At 34.6% G+C, this 27,694-nt stretch overlaps 1 protein-coding gene and 3 gene segments (V, D, J or C); all 4 read left to right on the top strand.

Annotated features, from left to right (window-relative positions):
• Positions 1 to 2,098: 2,098 nt before the first annotated feature.
• Positions 2,099 to 13,547, top strand: LOC128521228 (uncharacterized). The gene is made up of 8 exons (XM_053495539.1): positions 2,099 to 2,141; positions 2,256 to 2,598; positions 4,930 to 5,000; positions 5,092 to 5,401; positions 9,479 to 9,525; positions 12,353 to 12,670; positions 12,775 to 12,879; positions 13,250 to 13,547. The coding sequence occupies exons 1-8, from the start codon at positions 2,099 to 2,101 to the stop codon at positions 13,399 to 13,401; spliced, it is 1,389 nt and encodes a 462-aa protein (XP_053351514.1). The 3' UTR covers positions 13,402 to 13,547.
• A 6,498-nt stretch (positions 13,548 to 20,045) lies between these two features.
• Positions 20,046 to 20,590, top strand: LOC128530433 (T cell receptor gamma variable 3-like). The segment is given in 2 exon segments: positions 20,046 to 20,137; positions 20,235 to 20,590. Coding segments are annotated over 2 exon segments (396 nt in total).
• Positions 20,591 to 23,864: 3,274 nt separating this feature from the next.
• On the top strand, positions 23,865 to 24,509 carry LOC128521211 (probable non-functional T cell receptor gamma variable). The segment is given in 2 exon segments: positions 23,865 to 23,993; positions 24,097 to 24,509. Coding segments are annotated over 2 exon segments (456 nt in total).
• A 254-nt stretch (positions 24,510 to 24,763) lies between these two features.
• Positions 24,764 to 25,309, top strand: LOC128528613 (T cell receptor gamma variable 3-like). The segment is given in 2 exon segments: positions 24,764 to 24,856; positions 24,954 to 25,309. Coding segments are annotated over 2 exon segments (396 nt in total).
• Positions 25,310 to 27,694: the final 2,385 nt, after the last annotated feature.

Genomic DNA, 27,694 nt, shown 5'->3' with positions numbered 1-27,694 from the left:
AGGACATACACAAACAAACTAAGCAAGGGGCTGAAACGGGACAAGACAAGACTAGAAAGGGACTTGTCACACTAGAGGGACTAGAGACACGGAGACACCAGGGAAACTAGGGAGGCCCAGGGAAACGAAGGGGGAAGGGACACGAAGAGACTATGGCTAGAGGCATGGCAATCAGTTAGGCATGGCAGTAAGCCAAACATGATCATTAGCTAAACATAGCAACTAGCTCCACATGGCAATTAGCTAAACATGCTCATAGCTAAACATGCACCTAGCCAAACACACACTTAGCTAAACTTACCAACTAGCTAAACACACTGGGAAATAACAGGACACAACCAACAATACTCAAACATTACACACCACACTTCACATGACCGAGTCAGCTCCACAAACAGACACACACTGAACATTAGACATGGCCAACAATAGAGCCTTTTTATCTTAACAAAACAAAAAACAAAAAACAAAACAAAACGCCCACATAGTGACAGCCATCTTTAAACATTGCTCGACCCAGTTTCCCAGACTAAACAGCTATTTATAGATGATCTAATGCACTACCTCGGCTCAGGTGTGCACCCGCATCACCTGACCGAGGTGCCTTCTGGGAAACTGAGTCTGCAAACAAAAACTACAAAAAACAAAACAGTGACCTCTAGTGGCGGTCCCTTACAAAAGTCTGTCTTGGATATGAAAAAAGTTGTATTTTTTTCCTGGTCAATATTCTAATTCAATATGATGTTGGCAAATATATTAACAATTCTTTATTTAAATATACTTTATTTAAGAAATGCCAAAATGACTTATTTATACAATCTATATCCAAAGACAAAGTCAAATCAGATTTTGCAACATGCAATACTCATTAACTGGCTGTCCCACTTATCACAACATACATTTTGTCCCCCAACAAAAATTATGCATTTTTTTTTACTTTTCTAAACATTGACAAAACAAGAAAACATTAACTTCCCACTTTGACAGTTTGGGTATCCTCCTTTTTTACCAGCATCCTCAAAAAAAAAAAAAAGATTTTAAATTTAATAGAGACCTGAAGAGGCACAATTTCTTCTGTGCTTGTTTTTTTGTTTTTTGAAATAATATGGTGTTATATTTGGCGTTAAGATTATAGTCAAAAGTGTCAGAAAACACGAAATTTTCAAAACAGTCTTACTTTACCATTGTTCACAACAACAACAACAACGACAACAACAACAACAACAATAATAATAATAATAATAATAATAATAATAAACGGAAATCTGACGTTTGGATACCAAACGTCTCCCTGTGACTGCATATGTTGCAAAAGCTCATTTTTAAATATTGTATGCGATGTCCGCATACAGAAGATAAAGAAAGTGATTATTTTTGGTACCTTCGGTTTAAAGAAACAAAACATACTTATCAAGTGTGTTTTAATTTTTTTTGCCAGTGTGCAGTCAATACAAATTCATTAGAAAGTTTAAATAACTATTTCAAATTCTTTGTCTGATTCCTAATATATTATCTAATATAAACCCAAAATAGAGCACAGTACAATCGTATAATTGTAGAGCATTTATAAATGGACTGAAATGTGTAAAATGTAATCAGGGTTATATTCCACTTACTGTAACTTCACATGCCCATCTTACATTTAATATTTTAGTGCTGTTTTAGAATATTAACACTTTACATTATGTATTGTTATTTATTAAATGCATGGTTTTTATTCATTTATTTATTTATTTATTTATTTGCTTAATATCTTACCAACATAAAATCATAAAACTGTAATTCTGTTAAAATTAATTTTTTTTTGTTGAATTTTTTCAATTCATACAAAGTAAAAAAAAAAAATGTTGAACCTGAACACACCATCATTAGTGCAGTTTATGTTTTTGCAAACACCTATTGGCCGCCACCTGCAACTTTCGCATTATGGTGTTCTTCTTATCTGTCAGTCATGGAATGTTTGCTTTGTGTGAAAACCTCCCCTTTAGCAGCCGTCATGCCCACCCACTGCACCTTTATGTGGGCTGCTCACTTTACCCTGGCATAAACATTAAATAAAAACCTGTAAAGACGTGAAGTCTGTTGACCAAATGTGACCATGTCCAATGTGACAACTGCATGTTTTTTGCTGGCGCTAATCGGTGAGGTTGCTCCTATTTAAATACATTAGCAAACTTTACTCATACAGTTTTGGTCCGATGAACTTAGTAATAGTACACTATTATTACATTATAATGACTGTTTTTGCTGCTCAGGTCACATCAGTGCGCAGTTTGAAGTCCAGACCCCATGGGAACTCGCTCGCAAAGGCAGGATTAAGCGGCTGAGCTGCACCGTGGACTCGTCAGTAACCCTCTCCTCGACTCCTATTCACTGGTACAGAGGCAAACCCGGAGAGGCCATAGAACGCATTTTGCACTTTACAGGTGGCGCTTCAAAACCCACCATCGAGTCTAAATTTGCCCGCAGATTTAGCGGTGGTATAAAAGACAAAACAATTTCTATGACCATCAGTAGTGTAGCCGACGACGACGCGGCCACTTACTACTGCGCGCTGTGGCGCGGGGACACGGTTACAGAGCATCCGCTCACAGCTGTGCAAAAACCCAGCGCTCCCTCCCTTTACACAACAGCCACATAAAAAAATAATAAATAATAATAATAATAATAATAATAATATATACACATCACAAATCACATCATTCTCAAATAAGACAATAATCACATGAGACAAAATAGAAATGGTCCCATAATTTACTACTGATTAACACAACAAACAATAATACAGTAAAAACTAATAAATTTACAGTTGTCTCACACATTCAGGATTCTTGACTTTCATCTGTGTTTTTGAGTTTTGTGGAGTGCATTTTTTCCCTGTACTTGCTGGGTTTCCTTTGAGTACTCCGTTTTCACAGGACAAAGGCTTATTGGTATTACCCAAATGTTGTGGGATTGTGACTGTGATGGTGTGTGTTTACGTGTGTGCTTGACCCATTGTATCATCCAAAGTGTCCTCTGCCCTTAGCCGAGTTTCCTTTTATGGGCTCCAGGCCTCCCAACACTCTACATAGGGTTAGCAATTTGAAAATATGAACAGCATACCTCTCGTATTTTTGTATTATCCGCATTTACTCCAGTTAAATGTGTAAATATATATTTTTCAGAAATCAAAAGCAAAATGTTGAAAAAACAAAACAAAAAAATAGTTGGAGTCCCACTATGGCAGTATGGGTATCGTATTTTATATCCTTCTTTTTGTATCCTCTAAAAAGATGTTTCTTCTTTTTCGGCTGTTCCCTTTCAGGGGTCGCCACAGCGAATCATCTGCCTCCATCTAACCCTGTCCTCTGCATCCTCTTCTCTCACACCAACTAACTTTATGTCCTTTCTCACTGTATATAAGAAAGCCTAAGCATTCTAAAATCATATGATGTTATATGTGGAATTAAGATTATTGTAAAAGGTGACAGAGAACATGTCCCAACTTCATGTCCTCTCTCACTGCATCCATAAATCTCCTCTTTGGTCTTCCTCTAGACCTCCTGTCTGGCAGTTTAAACCTCAGCATCTTTCTACCGATAAATTACCCATCTCTCCTCTGAACATGTCCAAACCACCTCAATCTGGCCTCTCTGACTTTATCTCCAAAACATCTAACGTGGGTTGTCCCTCTGATGAACTCATTCTTGATCCTATCCTTGTCACTCCCAAGGAGAACCTCAACATCTTCAGCTCTGCTACCTCCAACTCTGCCTCCTGTCTTTTCTTCTCTAAAAAGATGTTTGAAGAGGCATAATATCTTGTGTTTAGTATTTCTTAATTAAATTTTTATATAAAACTGTATATAAGAAAACCTAAGCATTCTAAAATCATATGATGTTTATGTGGAATTAAGATTATTGTAAAAGGTGACAGAGAACATGTCCCACTTGTCCAGTGGTCACATTAATAATAATAATAATAATAATAATAATAATAATAATTATTATTATTATTATAATTATTATAATTATAATTATAATTATAATTATAATTATTATATGTTATGCATTTATTGCTTGCTAAAAAAAAACGAAAGTCTGAAGTGTGGATACCAAATGCTCGTTAATAAATTCTATCCATGTTTAATAGTTTTGTGTAGAACGTAATACACAATTACTAGAAACTCCCCATATTCTAATCTTGTGTGTCTAATTCCTATTATATTATCTAACATAAAACCAAGATGGAATGCAGCAAACATGCAATATAATTTACTATTATTATAGTGCATTTAAAATGTATTAAGATGTGTAAAATGTTATCAGTGTAATATTCCACTCACTGTGACTTCACCTGCCCAGCTGACTTATATTACTTTTAATAATTTAGTGCTAATACTACAGTACTTTACATTATTATTGTTATTCATTATATGCTTGTTTATTTATTTATTTATTTATTTTCTTATTGTTTTTACTAACTTAAAATCATAAAGCTCATCCAAACCGGGTGTAATAAATTGTCTTCTAAACTACATTACCACGCTGTTTCCTCTCAATGACGCATGAGAGGGAAAAATCCGCATCAAAATGCAGTCACCGATGTTAGAATAATCTTTATACAGTAGCTAAGGGCAAAAAATGTGTTTGAAGTCTGTTGAAATCACAAGTTATTTGGTACACACTCAATTCTTTTTTAAATTAAAAGAAATTACGTTTTCACATACTTGACACCTGAGCACACCAGCAGATCATTGGTGTAGTTTGAGGTTTTGCCAAACAGAAGACTTATTAGAGCAACTAACAAAGCAACTGCATGTTTTGCATTATTGTGTTCTTCCTATGTGACCCGCCCCCTTCAGCAGCCGTGATACCCACCCACTGCAACTTTTCGTGGGCTGCTCACTGTACCCTCAGGTATTTGCATTGAATAAACCCTGTAAAGACGTGAAGTCTGTTGCACAAATCTGACCATGTCCAATGTAACAACTGCATGTTTTCTGCTGGCGCTAATCGGTGAGGTTGCTCCCATTTAAACACACTAAGTTTACACTACAATTTTGGTCCTATTATCTTATGAATAGTAAAAACTGTTTCTGTTGATCAGGTCACATCAGTGCGCAGTTTGAGTTCCAGACCCCATGGGAACTCGCTCGCAAAGGCAGGGCTAAGCGGCTCACCTGCACCGTGGACTCGTCAGTAACCCTCTCCTCCGATGTTATTCACTGGTACAGAGGCAAACCCGGAGAGGCCATGGAACGGCTTTTGTACTTTGGAGCTGGAGCTTCATCACCCACCATCGAGACAAAATTTTCGGGCAAAATTAACGGTGGTAAAAAGGACAAAACATTTTCTCTGACCATCAATGGCGCAACCGACGGCGACGCGGCCACTTACTACTGCGCGCTGTGGCGCGGGGACACGGTTACAGAGCATCCGCTTACAGCTGTGCAAAAACTCAGCGCTTCCTCCCTTTATACAACAGCCACGTAAAACTAAATAGAAGAACTAATAATCACAAACATTTTATTATTGTAAATAAAACAATAATGATTGACAAATGAAACAAAATCACACAAATCAAAATTTATTGAAATTGTGAGTAATCACTAATAACTTTACAGTTGCCATGGAGTCCATATCCCCCCTGTACTTGCTGGGTTTTTACCCCACATAGGATTAACAAAATGAAAAGTGAATTAATGACAAATTAAATGATAATCACAGTGATGCATTTACACAATTTCACACTTTTGTTTTTTTTTCACTTCTTCACATGGGATTTATTAATACACCTATCTCTTTCATTTTATTATTTTAATATTTTATTAATTTTTTTGAAATTTTTGTTTATGCAAAATTCACATGATGGTGGGATGATGTGTAGTCCTTAGCTGTGAACTCAAGTTTCTTTCCACAGTGCGAAGACATGCATATTAGTTTAATTCCCTGTAATGTTCCCTGCGTTGGACTGCAATCCTGTCCAGGGTGCACCCTGCCTCATGCCCAGAATCCTCTGGGATAGACTCCAGGTCTCGTGTTACCCTGTACCGGATAAGTAGTATGGAAAATGAGTGAGAGCTGTGTGAAGTTTGCATGTTCTCTCTGTGCTTGTTGGGTTTCTTGACCCATATGTTGTTGAGGATGATTCGTGTTTCCAAAATGCCTGTATTGCGTGGATGTTTCTCTGTGTTTGTGCCCTGTAATATATCTTGCCACAAGGATGTGCCCAAAATTCTGCGTAATATACTAGGATAAGTGATATATGATGAATTAATATTTATGTTACACATTTAACATATCATTGTGTTTAATTAAAAATATATATTTTTAATTTTTCTTCCCAGGATTCTTTTTTTTTTTTTGTTAAGTCATACATTTATGTTCACACTAGCGTAAGTCCCCGTTTTTGATGGGTGAACAGTTGTTAGAAATAGTTAAAAGGTTACAGCTAAAAATAAGCTGATCAACTTTAATGTAATCAGTAATATTATTTTAGGTTAAAGCCCATATATAGCCATGGCCAAACGTTTTAAGAATGACAAATAATTTTCAAAAGTGAAAAAAAAAAAAGCCTGCTGCTTCAGTGTATATTGTATACTGAAGTATAATTACAAGCATTTCACAAGTGTCAAAGGCATTTATTGGCAATTAACCGGTCATGTATTGTATGGTGTCTAGTGTTGGGCTGTGGGCTTGTGGATGTTGGATGGCATAGATACAGAGGTAAGGACGTATAGAGTCTTTTATTAACAAGAACATAAAACAAACATGAACCTTAAACAAAACATGAACAAAGGAAGTTGACTTTACTTTGGAGCATGTCTTAAACAAAACATTTATCAAATAATAACTTACACATACAAGAGAATTAGACAAGTATCATAACATACAAGGAACTAAAACATACTAGGAAACTAAACAGACTAGGATACAAACTAGTGTCAACACATACTAGGGATTAAACAAGAGACTAAACATACTAAACAGACTTGGCTAGGCCTACTAGCTGTTACGCACACTAGCTTCTAAGCAGGATGGTACTGTAGCTAAACTGACTAGTTGCTAAACAGACTAGTAGCCAAAGATCCAAGGGATGAACAGACTAAGTACACATCGGAATAGGTATAAACAGGCTAAACAGACTAAGAACTAAACAGGTTAGTGGCTAAACAGGTTCAGGTTAGTGGCTAAATAGGTTAGTAGCTAAACAGACTAAGATCTTAACATACTCTACAAAAGAGGAAACACACATGAGGGTAAACACACAAGAGGCTAATCCTACTAGGGGCTAACCATGCTAGAGGCTAAGTTTATAGAAGGAGAAGACAGAGATAAGGAGACATACAGACAGTAACGGTAATTAAACATACTAGGGTATTACACAGACAAGAATACTCACAGACAAAGAGAAAAAACTAACAACACCAACTTAACAGAACATGTAAAAAACCAAACAGCTCCATAAAACAAGTGGCAACATGACACAACCAACTGAAACAGAACATAACAAAACAAATGGCCACTTTAAATAACAAATGATCGACCCAGTTTCCCAGAACAAACAGCTATTTATAAAGGAACTTATGAGCTACCTCGGTTTAGGAGTGCGATTTCATCACCTGACCGAGGTACCTTCTGGGAAACTGAGTCCAAAAACAAACAAACAAAAAATACACAAATGCACATACTAATTTATCGAGCCAAAGGGGTGATTCCTTATATAACCTTTTATGCATAGGGTCAATATATGCTTGTTAACCCATCTTTTTCAAGACCTCTGTTGTCAATCAACCTGGCATGTTGTCAATCAACTTCTGTTCCACATTCTGACTGATAGCAGACCATTCCTGCATAATGTATTATTTGAGTTTGTCACAATTTGTGGGTTTTTGTTTGTCCACCAGCTTTTTGAGGAATAAAAAAAATATATATATATATTTTAGTACATAACAATCTTCTGTCAGTTGGGGCATTTTCCATGCTCTCACCTCATATTGCTTGAAAAAAACATGTTTTATCTTTGCATTGTGCTTTACATTACTGCTTTTTATTAGTATCATGAAACAAAGTGGTTTTAAACTTCCCACAGAAAGAATAAACATACAAACATCTGTCCATTTATCCTTGTAAATTCAGTTTTCATAGTGTACTTGCACTTTTTTTGGAGTAAGTCACGCTTTGTCATGCTTTCATTTGAGTTCATGAGGTTTTGGCGGCTTTTGATATGAGGTGCATTACTGTAATTTCTGTGTCTGCTTCATACTCAGTCTATACACAGTAAACGATCTTGTTTGGCTCTGTTGAAGACGCATATAGCTACCCCCACCTTAAGGGAAAAAAGCAATATCTTTGTTTAAAAAAGCGCTAGATGCTGTGGTACATAACTGCTCATTACTTTTTTGTTATGAGCAGTTATGTACCATGTATGTGGTGCAGGTTTTAGTTCAGACAAATGCCTAACAACCACCAAAGTTTAATTAAATTATGTTGAGACAGTTTAGCGTGTTGCTGTGACACAAAATCTGGCTTGACAGACATAGATACATTTTTACATAGATACAATTTTCTGAGACTGGTTTCGGGTCCTTCAATGTATGAAACGAAAAAATATAATTGAAATCGACACAACCAATGTGCAAATAAAACCTTCCTTTTATTTAGGTAGTAATTATTTTTTTAATGTGCAATTTCAGAACATTCCATTCTAACATGCTTTTTAAAATATTTTATCATGATTTTATTTACTTGTAGAGTTGTTTTTCCCTGTAAGGCTTCATTACATTTTATATAACGGTGACAAAATAAGCTAAAAAAGATATTAATGTAAACTATAACCTATATTTAACTCAAATATGGTCAGTCAGTAAAATACAGTCAATTGGTCATGTCCAAGCTCAGCAAAGTTATGTGGTAATAAAATGAAGTCAGCTGACTACCTGAAAGTCCTGAATAATTTGGTTAACCCCTTTTATGATTTATTTTTCTTCCCTAATGACTTGGGTATATTCAAGTATTGTAGTTAAAGATAAAGGTGGTCAAATGAAATGAGTGTGTGACTTTTCTTTGGCCAGGCAGTGTATATCTCAACTCTTGACAGATGCTGCTAATAATAAATGTTATTTATTTCACCTGCCAGTTGTTTTAATGCTATAGCTGATCAATGTGATATGCAATCAGCGTATGTCATGTATGTGTATGTATAGACAAGTATATACCTAAATATGAATGGTATATAATAGTAAACTCATAAATGGCATGAAAATGAACACTGTATACTGCACATTAAAGCAGATTTATTTTAACTCTCAACCTTCTGATAAAACAACAAAACACATGAGCACAACGCATCTGTAAGTTAATCAAAAATGAATACAGTATTTTTTTAAATTAACATTTCCAGGGTAATATGATAAATGTGTAATGTGGGATAAGTTATGCTACTCACACATCTATGAAATTATGTTCGACTTTTTGTTCTTGCGTTTCACATTGTGGTATGAGAAAGCCTTTAGCTCAGGCACGAGACTGATTGTTACAGGTAAGAACAAACTCTAAAGACTAAATGGTTTTGGTAAATGAGATGTTATTTGGCTTGTAATATAAATTGATTTTTAAATGTTTTTCTTGTACTCTATGATTTGGCAATGTACTAAGAAATATTTACTGTATATCTCTGCAAAGCTAAATATCGATAAAACATTCAAATGAGTATTCTTTATACCATGCTATTTACATACTAACCAAAAAACATAAAAAACCCTAAAACTATAACTAATGATTTATTCAGCATTATTTTGTTTGTACAAAGTTCACACATCACAAAAAAAGTCTTTAAGTTATGGCTATTTATATAACGAGGCATAAGAAAAATGTTGTAATTTTATAATTGCGTTATTATGAGAGTTTCCTAATAGCACTGTAGAAGAAAATTAACAAAATCCATGCAATGGTAAGTGCAGGTAACCCTCTTTAATGCTAACAATTTAAATAATCATCCTTTACTACAAAAAAGCTACTTAAGACAAAATACACATACACAAACAAACAAACAAATGTATTAACCTTTATACTTATGTTTGTTTGTGTGTTTTATCAGTGTAATACAATATCACACGTTTCAAAAAACAGAAACTTAAAAAAACATTAGGATACAGATAAAACATAATCAAGATTCAAACATAGGACAGTAATTAATTCCTTGAGTACAAAGTATAAAAGATAGAGTTTAAATACCTTTTTTTCTTGATGCAATTCTTAGTAAAGAGGCCTGTCATCATTATTGTTTCAAGATACAGTAAATTAGTGATTTGAACAGCCATGCATGTCTTTCTTTTTATGAAGTACAGCATGGTTGGTCAAGTCAAGCCCTGTTTATTTAATGTTTCATTGTCTCATAACATTTTAAATTATCCAAAAAATCCTAAAGAATTACAAATGGACAGAAACAGTTGAAACTGCAACTGTTAAATATGTACTATATTTACTTTAGAACTGAGATATGTGAATTTGGTGGTTTAATCGGAGCATGGTTGTTTGTGCCAAACAAGCTCGGTTTGAGTATTTCAGATGCTGATCTCCTAAGATATTTGCACACAGGTGTAAGTTGAATTATGTGGAAAAAATATCCAGTGAGTGACAGTCTGTGGGTGAAAATTCTTTGTTGAACCGGCTCATTGTGGCACTAACAGGTATGCCATGATGTAAGTCGCTAAGACCGCTTTATTATTCAATTAATTGATTGACTGATTACATATTAGTTTAAACGTGATCAGTGCACAATTTGCTTAAACAGTTTCCAAAGGACTGTAACAAAGGTTGTTGTATATTTGCCCTATGTGTAACATGACATTGGGTCAACAATGATATTAAATTGTTTTAGAAAGTTAGACTGATTTACAGTACATGCCCTTGTGATAATATTGAATAAATTAAGCCAACATTACAAAAGAAACATTAAAACAACTTATCAAATATATATTTGTCTCATCTATGCAATTTAACATGTGTTTGCACAGTGTCTGACTGTATATACTGTACATTTATGATCACTTAAGTTTCAACAGAGCTCAGTGGAAGTAGATGGATGTAACAATCAGTGCATTCCATAACTATAGAGCTTTGGAGACTGTTTCATAAGCGCTCTTGGTATTAATGCGGCCTCATGTTTTTTGTACACAAAGCATTTACTTCTCTCCTGAGTGTTGTTGCATTATTTTTCTGTTTAAGTTTCTTATAAACATATTACACAGAGAAGTTCATTTTCATTTACAAATGAAACAAACGGTTAATAAACTACAGAAAAGTAATAAATACTGCTGTTCCTAAAATAGGCATGTCACATACATACTTTGCAGGTACACTGAATAGCTTTGCTCAATGTGTACACTGCTGAGGGTAACATGGTGTTATGCATGGTCCAAACTGCATATTATCTGGTTACACAAAACAGATCTCCAATGTTAAACAGTACTTGACTTGTTCATATTGCATGCTCACATTTTTTATTTATTTTTTGGCTGGTTCCTAATTTCATGGCTTTGTAAATTGCCCAGATTTTTGACTTGTAGGAGTTATTTTGTGCTTGCTGTTTGACAAAGCAATATATGTGCATTTTCCAGATTTAGCAGTAGATTCCATGTTAGTTTGATTAATAGTCAGAAAATTTGCAAAGTTGCTGATAAAAAATCAGCAGTATAAACACACACACACACGCACGCACGCACGCACGCACGCACGCACGCACGCACACACACACACACACACACACACACACACACACACACACACACATGTTATTACAAATAATTATTATTAAATATTAAGTAATATCCCCTGCAGTTTGCCCACTTACAAAGAAATGCAAGGTATAACTTTAAAATGTATAATATCATCAATTATCAGATTTAAGAGACAGAATATCAATAAAAAAAATATATATAAATGTCATACATTATATAAATTGAGTTGCAATTGAGTAAGGAACATTAAGTATAATATGTACATTTATAAAAAATGATATGTAATACACACATACGAATACATACATGTTTTTGTTTTTATTATTATCAGCAACTAAGCCAATTCTCTGACTATTAACACAGTCAATATCAATATCAAATATCAATCAATTTATCAAAGTTATTCTACTTTTCAAAAACAATCTCATCTCAATGGTATATTAACATCCAAAACATTGTCGCAATAACCTGCCCACAAGGTTTTGATTACCGGTAAATCCCTGCTGGTTTTGTGCCCCTTGTTGTCAACATAGACTCCAGATCAAACAGGAATACAAGTTTTTATGTATCTGTTTTATCACCTGTTAAATGTTCAATAAGTAGATTCAGTGCTCTTTTCACTGACAGGTGGTAATGCAAAGACTCCCAAAGTGTCAGCATACTCAGTATCCAAACCACAATCAAATGGAAAGCATGTGTTGCTGTGCCAGGCTAGAGAAATGTTCCCTGACCTGGTGAAATTCAGTTGGCAAGCAGAAGATCAGAGTGGGCGAAGGGAGGATTTGAGAGATGAGCTGCTTGAACAGAGAGATGAGGTTCCAGAGGTCAGAATAACCAGCATGCTCATTGTAGACAAGTCAAAATTAAAGTCCAATAAATTCACCTGCTCTGTTGAACACAGCAGCAATAAACAAACAGTTGACATTCCTGAATACAAACAACAAGGTAATTCTCTGCTCTTGTTTCATTAAAAGCTTGTGTTACCAGTTTAGTTTATTTGATATGTAATTAAATGATTTTATATATGGTTCTATGTTGGTATACTTTAGATGAAGAGCCTGATCCTGTCCCTGTTAACACCTGTCCAACCTCTAAAGTAATAGAACAAGTAATAAAAGAAGAAGAGGAGGAGGTGGAGGAAAAACCTATAAATGGTAAAACAAAAACAAACAAAAAAATGCACTATTTTCAATGTCAGATATTAATTCACTTAAAAGGTCCTCTGAATTACAAACAACTTTAGTTTTTTTAAGTTAAGCTTCTGTCTTATCTAAAAACAAAACCCATCTGTTTAAAAGGTTTTTGATTTGTTAAGAGGAACAAATTGACAATTTTGTGAAGGTGCTAGCTGTACAGTAAACTGACTAAAAAAGAGTGCACGTTTAAAGTATATGGATGAGATGAAAATAAAATGAATGTTAAAATCAAAAACATGAAAGGTATAATTTTAGGATAATTAATGATTGCAATAAAATGTAAATGCATTTAAAATGGACACATTAATCATTTGTATCTCTGGTGCAGGTGTGTTTGAGCTCAGCCGCAGCCTCTATCTCTTCACTGTGACGTATGTGATGCTGCTGGTGAAAAACATAATATATTTTTGCACCATCTTGGTCCTACTGTGCAAACGAAATGCTGCAAAAAAGAAGATGCTCAGAAGCAAGGATTGTTGATAAGTTCATCCACCAAACAGCATGCAACATCACAGCAATAGTTTTTGAGACACATTTACCACATTCATTTTCTTATTTACTTTGTAACTTGTTTGTCGTAAGTACAATGATAAACCAAAGAGAAACATTTTTCATTTTTTTTTACTATTTTACTATAAATCACCTTTTTATTCTATTTGGTTAAGTAAATATGTTTTTTTTTTTAAAAACATTTTTATTCTTCTCTTTATGTATTGCTAAGATGTTCTTGCAATAAATTACTAAAAATACCTTAAGAAAAAGCTTAGTTTTTGTTTTTCTAATATTAGCTTTCAGAAACAAAAATAGTCTGTATAATCCAAAGAGAAGTAATTTCACAATGTTAATCTTTAAAATTGCAACACAGTTTGTACCACGGTTCCATATACTGTATTGGTGACATAAAAATTTCTATTTAAAATTAAACAGCTATGCTTTGCAATTGCACTTTAAGATGTTCATTACTTTAATAACTGCTGTGGGTGGAAAATGTGGTCATGATGGGTTGTATGTTTTTTTTTTTTATATACATACACGGTAGCTGATGTGTTTGCTGGAAACACATGCAGCAGCTTCACCACAATTTGCTGAGATGATAAGCTATTACAGTAGCTGTACAGGATATGTCTTTATCATTCTCTGAACCCTTACTTGTACACCCACGTTTTTTTAGTTCTTATTTTACTAAAATGGTTTTAGTTTGTAAACACTGTTGATTGATTCTATAACAATCTATAAATGTTTCCCCAAATGGATAATCAAATAACCTTTAAGGGTATATTTTCTCTCTTTTCTCTTTAGAGTATAGATGGTGTTAAAAATCTAAAGTCCTGGCATTGCCTATTCACATAAAAAATAAATAAATAATAGAAAAAAAAAAATATATATACACATTATTAAAGTCCCCACATAGTTAGTTATACTGGACTGAACGTGGCACCTTGTAGCTATGACAATGTTGTATGTCTAATTTGTGTGGACATATTTTGTCGTGTAATTTTGTTTCAATACTTAGATACTTAAATCTTGACTACAGTCAAACACTGATTATTAACATATATGTGCACAGAAAAAAACTGGATTTTTATTTTTTTTTTAATCTAATTTTTGGTATTTCTCAAAATTATAATTATCGCTAAATCTTAGATGTATAATAACATTAATGTCCATTTATGTGTTATTCTGAGTGAATATAATGTAGGCTTCAATTATATTTAATGTTTAAGCGTGCAAAGTTTCCTTTATTAGAGCTGAACAATCATTTAACAGTGAGGATGCACCTGGATTCACTTAGTGGTATTTTTGCATAAAAAAAACTTCCTTCTGATTTAACAGTTTTTGATTATATTTGATTATACAGTACATCTGCCAAGTGCCATGAATTGTACTTTGGTTAAAATACTTTAGTAACAAACAAAACCTTATGTTTTTTAAATGAAATTAGGTTAGAATATTGTACCAAGCTAAATATTCCTTCTTCTTCTGCTTCTTCTTCTTCCTCTTCTTCTTCTTGTCATTATCATTATTAACAACCACAATACTACTATTACTACTACTACTACTACTACTACTAATAATAATAATAATTAAAATAATAATAACAACAATAATAATAATACAATAAAAATAATTTTATTTATTTATTTAAATGAAGTTTAATGACATGACAATCATAGATTGTAATAATCATTAATTATAAGTTGCTGCTATTTAGCCTATTATAATAAGTTGCTGCTATTTATTATAATACTGTTCTCAGTTAGTAATTAATTACTTCTGTATAACACTAAAACAATATTTACCTTAATGCAAAGTTTGATTATCTTGCCAACATTTACTATTCTAATTACGTATTGAATTGAATGCATAATAGGAGAAACATATTTTAAATTATCAAATAGTGAATGCAAATATTAATTTTATAATATTATAAATCAGATTTAAAATTCTATTATTTATATTTATATTCATATTATTTTTATTTGTATTGTATAATAATAATAATAATAATAATTTAAAATTGCCCAGAGTAAAAATTTGTATTTTTGCATTTGCATTTGTAATTTGTAAAGGTATTTAAAATTTATATAAAAAAATTAGAGTCTAGAATTATCTAATAATTGTTTGTGTGCCCTTGGCATTTGGCAAACAGGAGTGAAACTTTCATACCATGTGGTATGTAGGTCAGATGGCTTAAAATGTAGGCCATGTGTTAGAGGTGGACCAGAACTAGGCCATAGTAATTTTGAGACCTGGGCTACATTAGATCTGACATCTGAAAGGTTTTGTCACATACCTAGTATTGACATGTTAGTTAATCATTAGTGCCCTAACAATCCAGGCACAATTTGGTGCACATTATGTGTATCTGACATGTTGTTTACATTGCAGACTTCACTTCTTTATAAACAAGCATTAATGTAAGGCCTTAACATTAATCTGTACATCTAAGAAGACAGTATTTAAAATTGCAGGTGGGAGAGGGCATAGAGTATCTTGGTCTGGTTGAGGTAAACAAACACAACTGGGATAAAACAATGTCTTCTTAGTAGTGCTCTTATGTGCACATGGCCACAAGGTCAACAAATACCATTTCTCTTTTTAAGAATAGGCACATACAGTATGAACATGAACAAAGTAGAACCTCTAGTGGAGGACAAGCAAAAGTATTATTATTTTTTGGACAACAGTAAACAACAAGGTGAATGCAACTACAGTAACGCCAGTGACTGCAATTACAGATAGCAAGGCTACCTTCCTACGTAAAGAGGAAGCTGCTCTTAATTTTGCAAGGTTTAGCTATTTTTTTGTTATGGTCATTTTAAGCAAAAAAAAAAAAAAACTTGGGTAGATTTGATCTTTAGGTGGCACTGTTGTGTAGTGGATAGCAATGGTGCCTTGCACCTCCTGTTCGGTTTGATTACTGTCTCTGGTCTGTCTGCATGGAGTTTGCATGTTTTTCCCATGCTAGGTGGTACTCCAGTTTCCTCAACAGTCAAAAGACATACAGATCAGACTAACTGGTGTTCCCAAATTGCCCGTGTGAATAAAGGTCTGAGTGTACGTGTGTGTGCCCTGCGATGGATTGGCACCCTGTCCAGGGTGTACCCAGCGTCGTGCACTCCTGGGATAGGCTCCAGGCCTTCCTGTACCCTGTATACAGAATAAAGTGATATTGATAAGTAAGTAAGTGAGTGAGATTTGATCTTTCCTTTTGGGAATGTATTTAAGTAATTTATTTTTCCACTTTGTAGAACCATTAAATATTTATGATGATCTCTACACTAATCCTGATCACTACTACACTACTTGTTTGCCCACCAGTGGCACAGTTTACACACTGCATGTGCCAGTGCAAAACACCAGAATTAAAAATACATTATTATTATTATTATTATTATTATTATTATTATTATTATTATTATTATTATTATTATTATTGTTATTACAAAACCTTGATGTGCTTTGTTAATTATTGTAATATCCTAATAATAAACATAATTTATAAAGTGTTTATGTTTAGATCTGTTTGATCTCAAGGCCTTGAATAATAATAATAATAATAATAATAATAATAATAATTCTCTTCTATAATAATAATAATAATAATAAGCTCTCAAACGGATCCTTTATGTCAAACAAAATAGCCCATTTGTTTCTGATAATACCCATAGTGAAGCAGGGGATTTTAAAGCTAGTTATCAGGGTAATAATTATGACCTGAAGATAGAAGTACTGAAAGAAAGTCATTCAGGGGTTTATTACTGCGCCAGCTGGGAAAGAACCCACAGTGACAGTAAATATTCACAGTATGTACAGAAACCCTGATGGGACACAACCTCAACAGTAAATCTACAGCAGTCTTTTAATTACTTATTTTTATAATATAACACTGATAACACTGATGATACTATCACCAAACACATGTAAGCTACAGTACATATCCTATATCTAAGCTATAAATGTGCTATAAATGTAGAATCACATATGACAGCTCTACTACTGTGTTAATATACAACATTCACAAGGAATGCAGCTTGGGTTTGTATTTAGACTTCTAATGAACAAGACAGAGGTGACTGTGGCTAAAAACGCATCCCTAAGAGGAACTCAAGAGGGCACCGATCCTCTACTAGGTGACACTGGATAATGTTAATGATCATATATTACCTTTCAGAACTGTATACAATAAAATGATGTACAGTACAGTATCTCAAAAAGTATATCTTATTAAAAGACAATACTATAGAAATGAAACTTGGAGCTTGTATAACAGTATAGAGTTACTGTCCAGTGAAAATAACTTTTATAAAATAACTGACATACAGCCATTATTGTCAAAATATCTGGCAACAAAAGTGAGTACACCCTAAGTGATACCATGCAAAGTCACATGTCCTATTCATCAAGTTTTTGTGTTTGTCAGTTTGATAGGATCACAAATTTGTGGATCTTATATTAGAGCGGTTAAAATTTGGTGCTTTGTGTACAATTCACTCAAACTGACCACTGGATAATCATAGCACCTCATGTCAAAGAACTCTCAGAGGATTTGAGAAATAGTATTGTTATTTTCCACAAAGATGTGTTAGACTACAAGATGATCAGTAACACCCTGAAACTGAGTGACAGCGCAGTGGCCAGGGTCATACAGAGGTTTTCCAAGACAGATTCTACTCCTTGTGCTGTGTGTCAGATGCATAAGCTGCCAGCATTGCTTCAGAGTTTGCAGAAGCGGGAGGTCAGCTTGTCAGTGCTCAGACCATACACTGCACACTGTTTCGTTAGTTTGCATGCCCATCATCCCAGAAGGAAGCTTCTTCTGAAGCTGACTTACAAGAAAGCCTGTAAACAGTTTGCTGAAGACAACCTGTCCAAGAGCATGAATTATTGGATCCATGTCCTGTGGTCTGATGAGACTAAAATAAACTAAGATAAAATGGTGTCCAGTATGTGTTTCCAGTATGTACCCCTGCCTACAGTTAAGCATGGTGGTGGTAGCATCAGTATTGAGCACCTTTGGGGCATCCACCAGATGTTTAACATCTAGCAGCTCTGTGATATCATTATGATGTGATATCAGGAGTGAATTTGTATTGTCCTATCAAGCTGTATATATACTGCATGTTTCTTAAGGGGTCAGGTTGCCAGCTCGCACCCTGTGGGGAATTTGGAAATCTTGGAAAACTGAAGTAAGTGAAGGAAACACAGCAAGCACAGGGAGGACATTCTAACTCTATGCACAGAAACCTGACCTGGGAAATCGAACTAATTGACTAAGTCACTGTGTCACGACTATAATTATTATGTGAACACACACACACACACACACACACACACACACACACACACACACACACACACACACACACACACACACACACACAATACCAGTTTAAAAACAGCTTCTCATTCAAGGTTTTTTGTTTCGTGATGTATTTTCCACAACCTTTCACAGTACTGCAGATTTCAAAACTATGCCATACTGCATAAGGTAATTAAGTAAGAAAAACAGTCAGTTGTTATTTTAAGACAGGAAGGTCAACTGCTATGTTTAACATACCTGATATTATTTATTGAATGTATTTTTGTTCTGTATTGTTGTTCTGTTCAATAAATAAAAAAAGCATGTAGCTTTAAATAGGATGATACACCTTGCTCATTGCTGACAAACACTGTGCCCGATCCCCACCCCAGGAAATGACATCATTGTTTTACACATGATAAACTTAACTCATGCAATCAACTAGAATAAAAAATAAGTGAATTAAAGAATGCACAGCTAAAAGCATAATTTTGCCTATAAAATTAAGATGTATCTAGCAATATATGCTGTTGTGTTCTGCCTTGTCATGGGTAAGTATTCCAACAGTAATAGAACTTTGAAAATTAAATAAGGAAAAACCAACAGCAATAGCAACAGAAATTGCAGTTTTTTGATGATTAATGTTGATTACAGAAGCTGTCCAGGGAGTGGTGCTGGAACAAAGAGATTTCTCCATGACAAAAGAAAGGGGTAAAAGCGTGTACATCAGCTGCAAAGTGACCGGATTAAACACAGATTATGTCCACTGGTACCAAAAGAAAGATTCCGATGAAGCTCTCACAAGGATCATATATGAAAAAAAAGATAACCCTAACCCCTTAGAAATTGGGGACCTTAAAGTGAGAATACAGTCTGATAATTATGATCTATGGATCAAAAAACTGGAGGCAAGTCATTCAGCGGTTTATTACTGCGCCAGCTGGGAAAGAGGGTCCACAGTGACAGTAAATATTCACAGTGTGTACAGAAACCCTGATGCGATACAACCACAACAAAACCTGTCCAGGTGTTCCTTACCTACATCTACTGTCACCAAACATTTATAAAAGAGTCAAAAACTGAGGTAATTTCCTCCTGTTTCTAGAACTATTACAAATACGTTGTCTTGTAATAACTTTTCTTGCAAGTATTTTTTAACTTAGTATTAACTTAGTATTTTTTGTGTGTGAAAATAACAGATACACATACAAGTTTGGGGTAACCCTGGCTGATACGGTGGCCAATCCCCACCCCAGGAAATGACATCATTACTTAATACATTAAAAAAAAAACATGTTCTAACTTTCCCACAAAAGGTGGTGAATTTGGAGCCTATTTTGTTCTTTATTATATTTTGACAATAAGATCTCAAAATGTTTATAACAATATTTGTTCTCCTCTCTTTGATTACAGGTAAATATCAGATCACTGCAATAAAAGCATAAAAATAGAAAAAGTAAAAAACAAAATATTGGAAATATTGTTTTTGTTTTTTAAATGTTGATTACAGAAGCTGTTCTGGGGGTGACACTGGAGCAAAAGTATCTCTCCGTGACAAAAGGGAAGGAAAAAACTGTGGACATCTCCTGCAGTGTTAAAGAATTATCCAGAGATTATGTCCACTGGTACCATAAGAAAGACGGTGAAGAAGTTCTCAAACGGATCCTTTATGTCAAAAAAGGCAGCCAACCTGTTCATGATAATAACTATTCTGGAGCAGAAAAGTTTAAAGTGAAAATAAAGGATGATGATTATAATCTGAATATACAAACGCTTGAAGAAAGTCACTCAGGGGTTTATTACTGCGCCAGCTGGGAAAGCACCCACAGTGACAGTAAATATTTACAGTATGTACAAAAACCCTAATGTGACACAACCACAAAAGAAAAACTCTACACATTTTTAAACACTAACTAACACTCATGATACTATCACCAGACACGTGTAAGCTACAGTACATAGCCTATCTGTCAAGAACTAACCTGGGATGACCAGAAGACGTAGCTTTAGCAGTTATTGGCACCCTGTATTGGCAAACCTTAATGTGCTCTGTTAATTATTGTAATATCGTAATAATAAACATAATTTATAAAGTATTTATGTTTAGATCTGTTTGACCTCAAGGCCTTCAATAATAATAATAATAATAATAATAATAATAATAATAATAATAATAATAATGATGATCTTCTATAATAATAATAATAATAATAATAATAATAATAATAATAATAATAATAATAATAATAATAATAATAATAATAATAATAATTAGACAGGGTCAATGCTGGCTGACAAGTTTATCAGTCCCCTCCCAAGGAAATGACATCATTACTTTACACATGATAAAGTCAAGTTCTAAACTAACATTACTGCAAAAAAGTGCAATAAAGAGTGCTGAACTGGGAGCTTATTTTTATTTGACAGCCAAATAAAAATGTTTATAACCATATTTGCTGTTCTCTTTTCTTTGTCCTTGGGTAAGTATCAACTCACTGAAAAAATATAAAAAAGGCGAAAAAAAAGTGAAAAAATATAAAAAAGATAAACAAATACTGAAATTGCTGTTTTAATGCTTATTACAGAAGCTGTTCTGGGAGTGACACTGAAACAAAAAGATTTCTCCATGACAAAAGAGAAGGGCAAAACTTTGCACATCACCTGCGAAGTTACCGATTTATCCACAGACTATGTCCACTGGTACCAAAAGAAGGATGGTGAAGAAGCTCTCAAACGGATCCTTTATGTCAAACAAAATAGCCCATTTGTTTCTGATAATACCCATAGTGAAGCAGGGGATTTTAAAGTGAGATATCAGGTAAATAATTATGACCAGAAGATAGAATTACTGAAAGAAAGTCATTCAGGGGTTTATTACTGCGCCAGCTGGGAAAGAACCCACAGTGACAGTAAATATTCACAGTATGTACAGAAACCCTGACGGGACACAACCTCAACAGTAAATCTACAGCAGTCTTTTAATTACTTATTTTTATAATATAACACTGATAACACTGATGATACTATCACCAAACACATGTAAGCTACAGTACATATCCTATATCTAAGCTATAAATGTGCTATAAATGTAGAATCACATATGACAGCTCTACTACTGTGTTAATATACAACATTCACAAGGAATGCAGCTTGGGTTTGTATTTAGACTTCTAATGAACAAGACAGAGGTGACTGTGGCTAAAAACGAATCCCTAAGAGGAACTCAAGAGGGCACCGATCCTCTACTAGGTGACAGTGGATAATGTTAATGATCATATATTACCCTTTCAGAACTGTATACAATAAAATGATGTACAGTACCATATCTCAAAAAGTATATCTTATTAAAAGGCAATACTATAGAAATGAAACTTGGAGCTTGTATAACAGTATAGAGTTACTGTCCAGTGAAAATAACTTTTATAAAATAACTGACATACAGCCATTATTGTCAAAATATCTGGCAACAAAAGTGAGTACACCCTAAGTGATACCATGCAAAGTCACATGTCCTATTCATCATTTTTTTTGTGTTTGTCAGTTTGATAGGATCACAAATTTGTGGATCTTATATTAGAGCGGTTAAAATTTGGTGCTTTGTGTACAATTCACTCAAACTGACCACTGGATAATCATAGCACCTCATGTCAAAGAACTCTCAGAGGATTTGAGAAATAATATTGTTATTTTCCACAAAGATGTGTTAGACTACAAGATGATCAGTAACACCCTGAAACTGAGTGACAGCGCAGTGGCCAGGGTCATACAGGGGTTTTCCAAGACAGGTTCTACTCCTTGTGCTGTGTGTCAGATGCATAAGCTGCCAGCATTGCTTCAGAGTTTGCAGAAGCGGGAGGTCAGCTTGTCAGTGCTCAGACCATACACTGCACACTGTTTCGTTAGTTTGCATGCCCATCATCCCAGAAGGAAGCTTCTTCTGAAGCTGACTTACAAGAAAGCCTGTAAACAGTTTGCTGAAGACAACCTGTCCAAGAGCATGAATTATTGGATCCATGTCCTGTGGTCTGATGAGACTAAAATAAACTAAGATAAAATGGTGTCCAGTATGTGTTTCCAGTATGTACCCCTGCCTACAGTTAAGCATGGTGGTGGTAGCATCAGTATTGAGCACCTTTGGGGCATCCACCAGATGTCTAACATCTAGCAGCTCTGTGATATCATTATGATGTGATATCAGGAGTGAATTTGTATTGTCCTATCAAGCTGTATATATACTGCCTGTTCCTTAAGGGGTCAGGTTGCCAGCTCGCACCCTGTGGGGAATTTGGAAATCTTGGAAAACTGAAGTAAGTGAAGGAAACACAGCAAGCACAGGGAGAACATTCTAACTCTATGCACACAAACCTGACCTGGGAAATCGAACTAATTGACTAAGTCACTGTGTCACGACTATAATTATTATGTGAACACACACACACACACACACACACACACACACACACACACACACACACACACACACACACACACACACACACACACACACACAATACCAGTTTAAAAACACCTTCTCATTCAAGGTTTTTTGTTTCGTGATGTATTTTCCACAATCTAGCACAGTACTATCAAAACTATGCCATACTGCATTAGGTAATTAAGTAAGAAAAACAGTCAGTTGTTATTTTAAGACTGCAAGGTCAACTGCTCTGGAATACTTCTTGCAAGAAGTGCATTTTTAAAGCCCATCAATCACTTTAATGAAACTGGCTCTCATGAAGCCCATCCCAGGAAAGCAAGACCAAAACTTACCTCTGTTGCAGAGGAGAAGTTTATTCAAAAATCACCAATTATCAGCTTAGATTAGAAGGCTTCACAGACCATAAGTAGTAGACACATCTCAATAATAACTGATCAAAGAAAATTATTCTACATGTTGGATAAAACACAGGAATTCGAAGGGGGCAAACTTTTGACTTATAGTAGTATGTGCATAATTCTATTTAATATGTTTAACATACCTGATATTATTTATTAAATGTATTGTTCTGTATTGTTGTTCTGTTCAATAAATAAAAAAAGCATGTAGCTTTAAATAGGATGATACACCTTGCTCATTGCTGACAAACACTGTGCCCGATCCCCACCCCAGGAAATGACATCATTGTTTTACACATGATAAACTTAACTCATGAAATCAACTAGAATAAAAAATAAGTGAATCAAAGAATGCACAGCTAAAAGCATAATTTTGCCTATAAAATTAAGATGTATCTAGCAATATATGCTGTTGTGTTCTGCCTTGTCATGGGTAAGTATTCCAACAGTAATAGAACTTTGAAAATTAAATAAGGAAAAACCAACAGCAATAGCAACAGAAATTGCAGTTTTTTGATGATTAATGTTGATTACAGAAGCTGTCCAGGGAGTGGTGCTGGAACAAAGAGATTTCTCCATGACAAAAGAAAGGGGTAAAAGCGTGTACATCAGCTGCAAAGTGACCGGATTAAACACAGATTATGTCCACTGGTACCAAAAGAAAGATTCCGATGAAGCTCTCACAAGGATCATATATGAAAAAAAAGATAACCCTAACCCCTTAGAAATTGGGGACCTTAAAGTGAGAATACAGTCTGATAATTATGATCTAAGAATCAAAAAACTGGAGGCAAGTCACTCAGGGGTTTATTACTGCGCCAGCTGGGAAAGAGGGTCCACAGTGACAGTAAATATTCACAGTGTGTACAGAAACCCTGATGCGATACAACCACAACAAAACCTGTCCAGGTGTTCCTTACCTACATCTACTGTCACCAAACATTTATAAAAGAGTCAAAAACTGAGGTAATTTCCTCCTGTCTCTAGAACTATTACAAATACGTTGTCTTGTAATAACTTGTCTTGCAAGTATTTTTTAACTTAGTATTAACTTAGTATTTTTTGTGTGTGAAAATAACAGATACACATACAAGTTTGGGGTAACCCTGGCTGATACGGTGGCCAATCCCCACCCCAGGAAATGACATCATTACTTAATACATAAAAAAAAAAAACATGTTCTAACTTTCACACAAAAGGTGGTGAATTTGGAGCCTATTTTGTTCTTTATTATATTTTGACAATAACATCTCAAAATGTTTATAACAATATTTGTTTTCCTCTCTTTGATTACAGGTAAATATCAGATCACTGCAATAAAAGCATAAAAATAGAAAAAGTAAAAAACAAAATATTGGAAATATTGTTTTTGTTTTTTAAATGTTGATTACAGAAGCTGTTCTGGGGGTGACACTGGAGCAAAAGTATCTCTCCGTGACAAAAGGGAAGGAAAAAACTGTGGAGATCTCCTGCAGTGTTAAAGGATTATCCACAGATTATGTCCACTGGTACCATAAGAAAGACGGTGAAGAAGTTCTCAAACGGATCCTTTATGTCAAAAAAGGCAGCCAACCTGTTCATGATAATAACTATTCTGGAGCAGAAAAGTTTACAGTGAAAATAAAGGATGATGATTATAATCTGAATATACAAAAGCTTGAAGAAAGTCACTCAGGGGTTTATTACTGCGCCAGCTGGGAAAGCACCCACAGTGACAGTAAATATTTACAGTATGTACAAAAACCCTAATGTGACACAACCACAAAAGAAAAACTCTACAGCAGTAGAGTAATTACACATTTTTAAACACTAACTAACACTCATGATACTATCACCAGACACGTGTAAGCTACAGTACATAGCCTATCTGTCAAGAACTAACCTGGGATGACCAGTAGACGTAGCTTTAGCGGTTATTGGCACCCTGTATTGGCAAACCTTAATGTGCTCTGTTAATTATTGTAATATCGTAATAATAAACATAATTTATAAAGTATTTATGTTTAGATCTGTTTGACCTCAAGGCCTCCAATAATAATAATAATAATAATAATAATAATAATAATAATAATAATAATGATGATCTTCTATGATAATAATAATATTAATAATAATAATAATAATAATAATAATAATAATAATAATAATAATAATAATTAGACAGGGTCAATGCTGGCTGACAAGTTTATCAGTCCCCTCCCAAGGAAATGACATCATTACTTTACACATGATAAACTCAAGTTCTAAACTAACATTACTGCAAAAAAGTGCAATAAAGAGTGCTGAACTGGGAGCTTATTTTTATTTGACAGCCAAATAAAAATGTTTATAACCATATTTGCTGTTCTCTTTTCTTTGTCCTTGGGTAAGTATCAACTCACTAAAAAAATATAAAAAGGCAACAAAAAAAAAGGTGAAAAAATATAAAAAAGATTTCTTCATGACAAAAAAGAAGGGCAAAACTGTGCACATCACCTGCGAAGTTACCGATTTATCCACAGACTATGTCCACTGGTACCAAAAGAAGGATGGTGAAGAAGCTCTCAAACGGATCCTTTATGTCAAACTAAATAGCCCAATTGTTTCTGATAATACCCATAGTGAAGCAGGGGATTTCAAAGTGAGATTTCAGGGTAATAATTATGACCTGAAGATACTGTAGAATTACTGAAAGAAAGTCATTCAGGGGTTTATTACTGCGCCAGCTGGGAAAGAACCCACAGTGACAGTAAATATTCACAGTATGTACAGAAACCCTGACGGGACACAACCTCAACAGTAAATCTACAGCAGTCTTTTAATTACTTATTTTTATAATATAACACTGATAACACTGATGATACTATCACCAAACACATGTAAGCTACAGTACATATTCTATACCTAAGCAAGATGTGCTATAAATGTAGAATCACAGATGACAGCTCTACTACTGTGTTAATATACAACATTCACAAGGAATGCAGCTTGGGTTTGTATTTAGACTTCTAATGAACAAGACAGAGGTGACTGTGGCTAAAAACAAATCCCTAAGAGGAACTCAAGAGGGCACCGATCCTCTACTAGGTGACACTTATTACAGGATGTTAATGATCATATATTACCCCTTCAGAACTGTATACAATAAAATGATGTACAGTACAGTATCTCAAAAAGTATATCTTATTAAAAGGCAATACTATAGAAATGAAACTTGGAGCTTGTATAACAGTATAGAGTTACTGTCCAGTGAAAATAACTTTTATAAAATAACTGACATACAGCCATTATTGTCAAAATATCTGGCAACAAAAGTGAGTACACCCTAAGTGATACCATGCAAAGTCACATGTCCTATTCATCATGTTTTTGTGTTTGTCAGTTTGATAGGATCACAAATTTGTGGATATTATATTAGAGCGGTTAAAATTTGGTGCTTTGTGTACAATTCACTCAAACTGACCACTGGATAATCATAGCACCTCATGTCAAAGAACTCTCAGAGGATTTGAGAAATAGTATTGTTATTTTCCACAAAGATGTGTTAGACTACAAGATGATCAGTAACACCCTGAAACTGAGTGACAGTGCAGTGGCCAGGGTCATACAGAGGTTTTCCAAGACAGATTCTACTCCTTGTGCTGTGTGTCAGATGCATAAGCTGCCAGCATTGCTTCAGAGGTTGCAGAAGCGGGAGGTCAGCTGGCAGTGCTCAGACAAACTAACTTTGTTAGTTTGCATGGCCGTCATCCCAAAAGGGAGCTTCTTCTGAAGCTGATTCACAAGAAAGCTTGTAAACAATTTGCTGAAGACAACCTGTCCAAGAGCATGAATTATTGGATCCATGTCCTGTGGTCTGATGAGACCAAAATAAACTAAGATAAAATGGTGTCCAGTATGTGTCTCCAGTATGTACCCCTGCCGACAGTTAAGCATGGTGGTGGTAGCATCACTATGCCTCCACACCTGAACCCTATTGAGCACCTGTGGGGCATCCACCACCAGATGTCTAACATCCAGCAGCTCTGTGATATCATTATGATGTGATATCAGGAGTGAATTTGTATTGCCCTATCAAGCTGTATATACTGTATATACTGCATGTTTCTTAAGGGGTCAGGTTGCCAGCTCGCACCGTGTGGGGAATTTGAAAAT

The sequence above is a fragment of the Clarias gariepinus genome, chromosome 1, assembly GCF_024256425.1.
Source record: "Clarias gariepinus isolate MV-2021 ecotype Netherlands chromosome 1, CGAR_prim_01v2, whole genome shotgun sequence".
In the NCBI taxonomy this organism is placed as follows: domain Eukaryota; kingdom Metazoa; phylum Chordata; class Actinopteri; order Siluriformes; family Clariidae; genus Clarias; species Clarias gariepinus.
This window is presented reverse-complemented; position numbering and strand designations above follow the sequence as displayed.